This window comes from Rhinopithecus bieti, unplaced genomic scaffold (genome assembly GCF_001698545.2).
Source record: "Rhinopithecus bieti isolate Rb0 unplaced genomic scaffold, ASM169854v2 scaffold_5889, whole genome shotgun sequence".
NCBI classification, from domain to species: Eukaryota; Metazoa; Chordata; class Mammalia; order Primates; family Cercopithecidae; genus Rhinopithecus; species Rhinopithecus bieti.
This window is the reverse complement of record NW_016805277.1, coordinates 3,681,560-3,693,243: the sequence shown is the minus strand read 5'-3', so window position 1 is coordinate 3,693,243 and position 11,684 is coordinate 3,681,560. Positions and strand designations below refer to the sequence as shown.

The window sequence follows — 11,684 nt, the reverse complement described above, 5'->3', positions numbered from 1 at the left end:
AAAAAATACAAAAACTAGCGGGCAAGGTGGCGGCACTGTAGTCCAGCTACTCTGGGAGGCCCTGAGCAGGGAGCAATGGGCGTAAACGCGAGGCGGAGCTTGCCAGTGAGCTTGGAGATCGCCACTGCACTCCAGCCTTGGACGACAGAGCCGAGACTTCCGTCCCAAAAAAAAAAAAAAAAAAAAACCATCTCTTGCTTTTACAGGGTTGAAATCCTCATTCAAATAACGAGATAAAGAATGGAAACATCTGTATAAGATGATACCTTCTAAATACTATTTTTATGCAGAATATTTACAAATTATCCAAGTAAGCAACCCTAACTAGTCCTTTATAGACTACAAAAGCCAGACCTGAGGAGGCTTGGCAGAGAGGAGCCTGCAGGTGCCAAACCGAGCTGGGCCGTGTGGTGAGGATGTGGCATTGGGGAAAGCTGGCCCAGGCCCAGATGCCCCGGGAGCAGCATTCACTGCTTTCAGTTGCACCTGCTTAGAGGCTATATAGTCACTTGTCTCGCAGATTTTATGAAGAACGATAGTTAAACAATGATCCTAGGTCTTAGTGAAGGTAAAAAGATCTTACTGTACAAGGGCAAAAATAATTTGTACTATTTTTTTTTTTTTTTTTTTTTTTTGAGACAGAGTCTCGCTCTAGGCCCCAGGCTGTAGTGCAGTGGGGCAATCTCAGCTCACTGCAACCTCCGCCTCCCAGATTCAAGAGATTCTCCGGTCTCAGCTTCCCGAGTAGCTGGGATTACAGGTATGAGCCACCATGCCTGGCTAATTTTTGCGTTTTTAGTAGAGACGGGGTTTCATCATGTTGGCCAGCCAGGCTGATCTCAAACTCCTGACCTCAGGTGGTCCACCCAGCTTGGCCTCACTAAGTGCTGGGATTACAGGCGTGAGCCACCAAGCCTGGCCTTGTACTAAGAATTTCTTCTGAGAGTATATATAATAGAATGGGATGAAAGCTAAAAAGAGTAGACATTATTTATGACATTCGTATAATTCAGAAAGTGTGAAACACTAAATATTTAATACAAATATTTCTTATTTTCTGGATTTGCTAGACTATTACTCCCTCATCTCTTTACATGGAGAGATAGTCTTACGAGTCATAAACATCACTGTAGAGCTAGAATAAACCTTATAAGCCAGTTCTTTTTTTTTGAGGTAGATTCTCGCTCTGTTGCCCAGGCTGGAGTGCAGTGGCTAGTTTTTTGTATTTTTTTTTTTTTTTTAGTAGACACGGGGTTTCACTGTATTAACGAGGATGGTCTCGATTTCCTGACCTCATGATCTGCCCGTCTCGGCCTCCCAAAGTGCTGGGATTACAGGCTTGAGCCACCGCGCCCGGCCCAGTTCTTCCTTTTCACAAAGGAAGCCCTGGAAGTCTAGAGACGCCGGGGCTGCCTGAGACCCCACACTAATCAAGCTCATGTCCGTCCTCTCACCTCCGACCTGAGGGAGCTGGAGACACAACACAGTGCCTCTGTTTTCTGTAAATCAATGAAAAACATTTCCTGAAAAAATACAGTCAGCTGTCACTACTAATCACCAACAAGACGCACAATTTTGGATGTGGTTTTTAAAATACTTAAGTCTGCTGACTTTAGCCTCTAAGCATGAACAGTTGTTGGGTTATAACACTTTGGATAACAAAGACTAAAAACCCTCTGAAATTGTTTCAATGTACCTTTTAAACCTTCAGGAACTTTGTCATGAAAATTTATAATATGAACTATGAAAGAGATCATGTTACCTTACTGATGAGTCATTATCTTCTTGTAACTATCAGAATAATTAGATTTATAGAAAACTATAATAAAAACATAAAAGCTACCTGTTTCCATTTTCTGCCTGGACAGCCAATGAATGAACAAAGTAAGGAATTGAAGAAAAGATTCTTGGACATGTGAATGGACCTGAATAGTCCAATGCAGTGTGGTCCTCGTTTCCCAATATGCAGGGGTCACTACAGACCCTACATGTCACCAGAAAACATGAAAACGCTCTCAATGTTTTACCTAAAATGGAAAAGCAGCTTTCGGTGACATGAGCTTTATAAAATAAAACATTCATAAAGCAAGTTTCTATTTTAATTTTTTTGCTTTGATAAATCAATTGCTTCACAAAATCCTTTTAAAGACAACAATCCAAGAAAACATATTGTTACAGTATTCACATTTCAAAGATTGTCAGTTTCAAAGACCGAACATAACTAGAACGAAAGAAGATTGCTGAGTTCTTTCTGTCTCTAAGTGCCAGGAATGGGCTTTCGCAGGGGGCAGAACCCCAGCTGGGCACCCTGCTTCCTCACACAGGCAGGAGACGGATCACTCGCAGGTCACACAGACACAACTCCCGGAGCCCTTAGCCATGAGGGTTTCCTTTGCCTACTGGATAAACACTTCCACTCATCTATCTGGAATCAAAGCGCAAAGGCCAAGCTAGGCCCTCAGCAGGAGCGTGCAGGAACCCAGCACAGCCAGCCCTGCCACTCCTCAACAGGTGCAGGGCAGGAACAACAGCAACATGCTCAATTTGGGTCTCAAGACACATTCAAAGGGAGCCTTCATAGGGAAAAATTCAACAAGTATAAAACTGGGATCGAATCTGATCATTTAAAATGAAATCTTAAAGGGGTCACACTTTTACAGATTCCACTGTCCGAGGGCTGGGGAACAGGTGTTTTAAGGTGCCAACTGACCTCAAACATGCTGGGCAGTGATTTTACAAACTGAAATGGCTTGCCATGTAGAAGCTAGTTAAAAGCACCCAGTGGAGAGAGGTTAAAGGAAACTCAGGCTATGTCCATAAGCACCCTCTCTCTAAATGATCTTTATCCGATTCCTCTGAATTTAGTAAGAATTTAGGAAAGTTGAAAGTTTTCAGCTGGAGAGAATGCACACTGTACCATTCAGCATGGGTATTTAACTCAGGCCAGAGCTTCCAGTGCCACCGAGGTTCACGCAGTGCCCTCTTTTTATAGATGGGGTCTCACTGTGTTGCCCAAGATGGAGTGCAGTGGCTATTCACAGGTGTAAGCACAGTGCATTGCAGCCTCAAACTCCTGGCACATGCCATCCTCTGCCTCAGACTCCCGAGCAGCTGGAACGAAAGGCACGCTCTACTGCGCTGGGCAAGGGCAGTGCTCTTAAATTCAATCCACTGCTCAGTGAATGTGATTTCTAGTGGGGGAAAGAAACAGTGACCTATACATGAGTCTACATTCTGTGAATGGCTTCCACTAATCTACACTAAAGAGCAGGCAGCCCAAGAGACGGAGAGTGGTGAGGGAAGGAGGAAGGGCCGGCTGGCTTTCATGGGTGCTTATTTTAAGAAGTCCAACAAAGTTGGAACTTAGGTTAAAATGATCTTGTAGACTTGACTTAAAATATGAGAAAACAGTTCACAAACGAGGAATGCAATGGTGGCTTCATTCTTGGCCAGGCACGGTGGCTCACGCCTGTAATCCCAGCACTTTAGGAGGCTGAGGCAGGTGGATCACCTGAGGTCGGGAGTTTGAGACCAGACTGACCAACATGGAGAAACCCATCTCTAGTAAAATACAAAATTAGCCAGGCATGGTGGTGCATGTCTGTAATCCTAGCAACTCGGGAGGCTGAGGAAGGAGAATCATTTGAACCAGGGAGGTAGAGGTTGCAGTGAGCTGAGATCGCACCATTGCACTCCAGCCTGGGCAACAACAGCAAAACTCTGTCCCAAAAAAAAACAATGTCATTCTCTCCCTAAAAGAGCTGATAATCAAGTCTTTCAGTTAAAGCTCCTGAAAGATTTTAAAATACATTTCTCTATGTTTCCCGCTGACTTCTAAGTTATCTAGAAGTACTCCCCTATGATTAACTTCAATTAATATATTCTTCTGGGAAAAATCAGTTCCAGAAAAAACACTTCACTCGCTTAAAATGTCCCTTGGCTTACAACCAATCATTACTGTTGAATCTCAAGAATCAAAGACATTCCCGACCCTATAAACAAACGAACTTGGGCCATACCATTTCAGATGGTATAAAGACATTCTGTATGAAACACTGTGGCCTGTTTTCTGAGAAAAAGCACCACTCCTAAGTAAACAAATGAAAACAAATCAAAACCGAAGAAAACAGAACCCAGCCCACTCTTTCAGTTCATCTTGTTACCAGGAAACAGAAGTCCTACAGTTATTCCAGATCTCATACGGCCAAGTGAGCAGGAGGGCTCCGGAAAGTCAAAAGCAACAACGTACAACAAGAGAACACTGACACCAGGAGACCAGCCACAAATGCAAACGTGGGAGCCAACCCGTGGGGGCTGCTGCTGCGCCCTCGCCAGACCAACTCGCCGCTGGGACTCCAGGGATGTCGGCTAGTTAAGTAATCATGTCTGAATATCTGCTGTTTGCCCTAGCTCTGAGCCAATGGGGGTAGAGCACATTTGATATTAGTTTATAATAAACATTCTGTGCATAACATATTTTGAATTTAAAACTTCTAAAACAATACACAGCTAACATGGTAAAGCAACCATGCAACTGTGGTCAGATTTAAATTAGACTGGAGTATGTATGGTAAGAGCTCCTAACGGATCACTGGCTACCATTTCGCTTCACTTACCTGAAGTCCTATTTAGCAAATGCCTTTCGATACATGTTTAGATCAAGTGTAAAATGCAATCCGAGCATTACATATCAACAAAAATTTGCAGATATCAAAATTTCATTAAATAGCTGTTTCTTTTATAGTAGTAAGTGCTCATCACTACCCTGGGAGAGCAAAGAACCATGGAACAGTAGCTAACTTTGGGCAGGTTCATTAAATTTGGTCAATTCAGAACATTCCAAATTGAAATGTTAATAGCAAGCATGTATTGTTTCTTTCTCTAGAAATTTTATCCTCAATATAGTCATCATCCAATTCATAACGAATTTATAAAAATAGCTTTTTTATCCAATAATTCCAGCAAGGTAAAAATAGGAGTTTCTTTTTATATATAGCAAATGAAACAGGCTCACTGAACATGAGGGGACTTAGGCTTGCTAAGCTTGCCATCCATCCACTCACGATGAAACCACACTCAGTCTAGGCGTGTGCCGTTGTCACCGCACACTGGCAGTTTCGGGTGCAGCGGCTTCTTTCAAATCCATGGGCCACACAAATAAGCCAGCCCACTGAGATCTGCTGGAACCACAGAACTAAGTGAAAACTGCATCACGGTTTAGAAAATGGCAGCGCTATTTCTTAATCTAATTAGGGATTCAAGGTGGGGAGGGAGTGGTGTGTCATTCCTCACAATCTAGCGTTAAACCTTTAAAAATACACACACACACACACACACACTCTTGAAAGAAGTCGCTGCACCGGCAAAGACGCGCTTTAAGCTTACTATGAAATACAAAAGTGCACTCTTCTATATCTACATATAAAACATATTAGAAATAAAACTGTGTAAAATGTTTGCTGTGCAAACTCTAAAAAGTCAGGTGCGTCTGCTCCTGCCCCTACTGTAGGGAGTCACTGTTCTCCAAGACAAGCCCGCTGATGTGGGCAGGGGCCAGGGCACCTGCGTCCTCCTCTGTGCTGTCCACAGACTCGTCCTCACTCTGCCCTGCCATCATGACCTGCTGCACCGCCAGGGTGGCCCCGTCCGAGGACAGAGACTGAAGGCTGTCCACGTTCATGTTCACGGGAGTGGTGATGGTGACAACAGCTCCTGCGGCAGGATGAAGGTGTGTCATTATTTAAATTAGTACTCGCAGAAAAACACTTTATTACTCAATTGGGTACTGTTTACTTGTTTGACCTAAAGTTAAAAAAAAAAAAAACCTATATATGTTTAGGGAATGTTCAACAGGGATTTAAGAAACTGTTTCTGGGCCGGGCGTGGTGGCTCATGCCTGTAATCCCAGCACTTTGGGAGGACGAGGCGGGCGGATCACGAGGTCAGGAGATCGAGACCATCCTGGCTAACACGGTGAAACCCCGTCTCTACTAAAAATACAAAAATGAACTGGGCGTGGTGGAGGGCACCTGCAGTCCCAGCTACTCAGGAGACTGAGGCAGGAGAATGGCGTGAACCCGGGAGGCAGAGCTCACAGTGAGCGGAGATCACACCACTGCACTCCAGCCTGGGCAACAGGGCGAGACTCCTCCTCAAAAAAAAAAACAACCAAAAAAGAAACTCCTTCTGAAATCAGCCTCAGGCCACGCTTAGCTAATAAGGCCTCGGCCTAAGAACAACCTCAGTGGAGATCAGGACTACACAGAACACAGATTCATGGAGCAAAAAGTACTGTAGTAACAAAAAACCCAAAAACACAGAAGAAAGACACAAGAAGAATATAGTGGAGAAACAAAGTAAAAAGGAGAATACAGAAAGAGGAGGATTAGTGTGAAAGAAGAGAAACCTTGTCACATGCCAGTGCCTGTTGTAAAACCTAACAGCAGAAGATGGAAACGGCCCAAATATCCACGAACAAGGCCCAAATTAAAAACACTCAGCAATGGAAAGGACAGGCACAGTGGCTCACAACTGTAATCCCAGCACTGTGGGAGGCCAAGGAGGGAGGATCCCTTGAGCCCAGGAGTTCCAGACCAGCCGGCCTGGACAACATAGGCAGACCCTATCTCTACAAAAAATTTAAAAATTAGCTGGGCATGGTGGTGCATGCCTGTAGTCCTAGCTATTCAGGAGGCTGAGGCGGGAGGATCACTTGAGCCCAGGAGGTTCAGGCTGCAGTGAACCAAGCTTGCCCCACTGCACTCCAACCTGGGTGACAGAGCAAGACCCTGTCTCAAAAAAATAAAACAAAACAAAATTGAACAATGTAATGCTATGGTGCTACTAAACAATACAGTGGACCAACATTTACTCATCTGTAAAACTCTGCGAGATGTATTAATAAGTAATGAAAGAAAGTAGAGACAGTGTTATGTGATATGCTAACATCTGGGTAAAATTTTAAGAGGCCCAGGAGCAGTGGCTCACGCCTGTAATCCCAGCACTTTGGGAGGCCAACGTGGGCGGATCATGAGGTCAGGAGTTTGAGACCAGCCTGGCCAATATGGTGAAACCCTGTCTCTACGAAAAATACAAAAATTAGCTGGGTGTAGTGGTGTGTGCCTGTAGTCCCAGCTACTCGGGAGGCTGAGGCAGGAGAATTGCTTGAACCCAGGAAGCGGAAGGCGCAGTGAGCTGAGATTGCACCACTGCACTCCAGCCTGGCGACAGACAGAAACTCTGTCCAAAAAAAAAAAAATTTAAAAGAGATACACTTTCATTCATTCATATCTGTGCATACAATATCATATTGTGTATGCACTGGAGCTTGTACAGGAAACTGGTAACAATGGTTGTCCCTGGAGAAGTAGAAGCCAGGATGGAAGAGAGATTTACTTTTCACTGAACATTGTTTGAATGTCTTTCCTCAATAGATAGGTATTGCCTTTTCTAACAGAGGGAGACAGAGAAAGAGGGAGAAACAGAATAACTTTCTAGCTGTACATTCTTTAAACAGAAGACCACCACACATCCAAACCTAAAGAATGCAGTCACAGCAGTACTTGAGGACGCTCTGGTTTAAATGCATATAACACAATTCAAGAAAGGCTAAATGGAAACAAAATAAGTGTGATTCACAGCCCATCCTAACCCGGGGGCCAGCACCCCCCACGCAAAGTCACCTGCGCATTCAGGGGAGAACCCATTAGCACCTGCCACAGGGAACTGACTTGAGGTCGCGGGAAGAACCGTCTGAAAAGACCACAGAGAACAGAGCCCAGCGCTCACACAGGTAGCCTGGAAAACTCATTGTCTTCAGGCACTGGATGGAGAACTCAGGAAGGTCTGGCCTCAGCTGGGATAATCTGCACTAGCCTGAGCACTGCTGGGGACCACCCACAAGGATCACACTGCTCCCAAGTGACCTAACTGCACTTCAGAGCAAAGCTCAAGAAGACTTACGGGAATACAAAAACATCCAGCACCTCAAAAGGCCAAATTCCCAATGCCTGGCATCCAGTGAGATGACTAGGCATGAAAGAGGCAGGAAAACCTGTCATAAGGAGGAAAATCAATCAGCTGAAACTGACCCAGAGCTGACAGATGTTAGAATTCGCAGAGAAGGACATCCAAACAGTGGTGGCAACTGTATTCTGTGTGTTCAAAACTTAAGTAGGCTCATGAAAGACAGGAAAGACTCAAACAGAACTTCTGGAGACATGAAAACTACAAGGTCTAAGATGAAAACCACACTGGATGGGATGGGTGTAAGATGAAGCCGTACAGAAGGAAAGATGAGTGCAGCAGAAGGAGAGTCACAGAAATCACCCAAAATTAAACACAGAGAATCTAACAAACTGGAAAGAACATCAGGAACTGTGTGAAACTTTTCACCACCTAATACACAGGCACTGAAGTCCCTAAAAAGGGCTGCAGGAGGAAGGTCAGAAAATATGGTTGAAGAAATAATGGCCCCAAACTTTCCTAACTGAATAAGGTTCTATCGCTGCCATAAAAAAAAGAAGAGGAAATACCACCATTTACATATACTTAAAAACCCACGCACACAGGCCGGGCGCGGTGGCTCATGCCTGTAATCCCAGCACTTTGGGAGGCCAAGGCAGGCGGATCACGAGGTCAGGAGACCGAGACCATCCTGGCCAACATGGTGAAACCCCGCCTCTACTAAAATACAAAAAATTAGCCAGGCGTGGTGGTGGGCACCTATAGTCCCAGCTACTCGGGAGGCTGAGGTAGGAGAATGGCGGGAACCTGGTAGGCAGAGGTTGCAGTGAGCGGAGATCGCGCCACTCAACTCCAGCCTGGGCGACAGAGTGAGACTCCGTCTCAAAAAAAAAAAAAAAAAAAAAAAAAAACACGCACACAAAACCATCAAAAATATGAAGAGATCACACGAACAGACAGATACCTATAAAACACATCAGAATGACTGCCTGTGTCAGGGGGGAGGGCAGAGGCCACAGGGAATAAGCAAAAACAAGAGCAGGGCATGGAGGATGAAGAGAAAGAAGACACGTGGTGAGAACGGGGTAAGTCCCTCCTCCGCACCTGGAGTCGGAGGGAAAAGGAGAGTAAACACAGAAGCAAAGGAAAAGATCCACTGTCCGTGACTGTGTCTTGGAGGCAGAATTAATGATTTCATATTTCTATCATGTGTTTTACATTCTCTACTACTAACTCTCACCGAGAGCTCCCATGCACCCAGAATGCAGCTTCCTCATGTTTTAGTTGCAGAGAAAGAGAACCACATGTACTTTCGTTCACCGCATGACCTGAGGCTCACAGCTAACAGGCCCGATCCAGGCCTCTTGTTCATAATCCCCACCCCACGGTCCACCATGTCTGGCCTTGGCCAGCCACCCGTACCTTCTGACATGGTGAGCTCGCTCGGCGGTGGCTGTGCGACTCCTGATGCAATAGAGTCAGGCCAAAACCTCTGAACTGGCCGGTTCTGAGCTGTCTTTTTCTTTGTTTTGGGGGTCTCTGAACAACTTGAATCCAACATTGGCTGAAGAATTCGTCTTCTGGCATTGATGAACCTGGGGACGACAAAGAGAAGCTTCCATGAAAACAGACTTCGTAAAGACCCTATATAGGATTAAAAAATCCCAGCAAACACGCTGCTCTATGAACCATGCTACAAAGAATAACTCACGTTCTCCACTATAAGAACTACTTAAGAGGACTCAACACTATTCTAAATTATCTAAATGCCCAGAAACACAGAGCCTGTTGTTTTAAAAATCATGTAAATAAGGACCAACTTGTCCATGGCACTTTTTTTTTTTTTGCCTTAACTCCTTTAGTGTGTGTTTGTGAACTAGATACTCCTAACAACATAGATGATACTCTTGAATTTGTGAATCTGACACTATTTTCCCTAAGGAAGAAAAATGTTAAAGAAGCAAGACTTTCTGTAGTGTCATCATGCCTGAGACAACCGGGCAGTCTGCACTCGTCTGGACGTCACCAGATCCCCAACGTGGCAGAGCCTCTGGGTGGCAACATGTCTGAGCCATCAGGGAATGGGACTGCCACCTCCTCGTTTCACCACAAAGCACAAACTAAGGCAAGAGCTGCATCTTTTCAAAAACTATTCCCAATGATGAGCTGTTTCTTAGATGACTGAAGGCGTAAGTCATCCAGTGGCCCTAGACATGTGGCTAGCACGGCACATATTCACCAGCAGTGATGAAATCCCCAACAGACGTTAGCAGCTCTGTCAAACTAGGAACTCACACCTGTGATAAGACGCCACAGAGAACGAGACCAGCAACAATCACAGGTTGGCAAGGCAGGCTGGACACTGTTTTGGTGTTTTTGAGATGGAGTCTCTCCCTGTTGCACAGGCTGGAGTGCAGTGGCACGATCTCAGCTCACTGCAACCTCCGCCTCCCGGGTTCAAGCGATTCTCCTGCCTCAGCCTCCCGAGTAGCTGGGACTACAGGCGCACACCACGACGCCTAGCTAATTTTTGTACTTTTAGTAGACAGGGGGTTTCACCATGTTGGCCAGGATGGTCTCGATCTCTTGACCTTGTGATCTGCCCGCCTTGGTCTCCCAAAGTGCTGGGATTACAGGCGTGAGCCACCGCATCCGGCCCAACAGTCACAGGTTGGCAAGGCAGGGTAGACATTGTTTCATATCAAATGAGTATGACAGCAATCTCAAAACACATGAAGATTAAGGGCTGCTGTCTTTAGTTCTCATTCTCATGCTCTGAGCTGTTGCCTTTAAATCTGAGAAAGTGCAAGGAGACTTAAACTCCCAGGCCGGCTCTTCCTCCTGCAGTGACTGGAGGACAAAGATAGCGGCCCAGACATGCGTTCTGGTGCACCTGCCACCCTATGCCACCGACTGGGCCACTTTGCTACAAAAGAAGCTGCAATGGAAAGAAACGGAAAGAAAAACAACATCCGTCCCATGAAAGTGCCTGTGAAACCAGAACCCGTCCAGATTCACGCATTACCCCAACCTAATGCAGAAGCGACAATACCAACCATGCTTAAGGCCTCATTTCTGTCTTCTTTGTTCAGTAACATGAGTGATAAAGTAGTTGACCTCCTGCTAAGAGTCACATATTGCTCATCTAGTAAAAGCCAGACTTCTCGGTCTGGATAGCTGAGTAGCCACGTTCACAGTATCAGGGAAATAAAAGCATTACTTTTAGACTCAGAGTCTACTCTGGTGTGTCACTGTGACAACTTCTCTCTTTTTTTAGTGCCCCCCTCTGCAAAACAACAGAACTAGAACTGGATCAGCTCTAACGTTGCTTAATTTTAAAAGTCCAAGGTTTTAAAATAGCTACAATCATATTAGGACACGGTCTAATAATAATGAGGCAGATCGGATCCCACCATGCCTCATTTAGAGGAACCTGGTGATCCCTGCAGCACAAGCTCCGTGGCTACCCACAACCCCAGCAAGACCTGGGAGGGAAGGTCCCGCTGCTATTAGAATGTGTTGGGGTTTTTTTTTTTTTTTTTTTTTTTTTTGAGATGGAGTCTCACCCTGTCGCCCAGGCTGGAGTGCAGTGGTGCGATCTTGGCTCACTGCAACCTCTGCCTCCCAGTTTCAAGCCATTCTCCTACCTCAGCCTCCTGAGTAGCTGGGATTACAGATGCATGCCACCACACCCAGCTAATTTTCTATTTTGGTAGAGA

General features: G+C 45.3%; 1 protein-coding gene and 1 long non-coding RNA gene across 3 annotated transcripts in view; one reads left to right on the top strand and one right to left on the bottom strand.

The window, feature by feature from the left end:
- Nucleotides 1-716: 716 nt before the first annotated feature.
- LOC108529600 (uncharacterized) lies at nucleotides 717-2,456 on the top strand. Its single transcript, XR_001885585.1, has 2 exons — nucleotides 717-760; nucleotides 1,869-2,456. It is a non-coding gene; the product is annotated as an uncharacterized LOC108529600 (long non-coding RNA).
- PKNOX1 (PBX/knotted 1 homeobox 1) overlaps nucleotides 2,086-11,684 on the bottom strand; it is a 76,769-nt gene continuing 67,170 nt past the window's right edge. Inside the window, exons 10-11 of one of the 2 annotated variants that reach the window (XM_017872044.1) lie at nucleotides 9,388-9,560; nucleotides 2,086-5,712 (exon numbers count right to left, since the gene is read on the bottom strand). In XM_017872044.1, the coding sequence (XP_017727533.1) occupies nucleotides 5,501-5,712; nucleotides 9,388-9,560 (385 nt within the window). In that variant the 3' untranslated portion in view covers nucleotides 2,086-5,500. The remainder of the gene's footprint in view (nucleotides 5,713-9,387; nucleotides 9,561-11,684) is intronic. The other variant, XM_017872046.1, reaches the window with a different exon arrangement.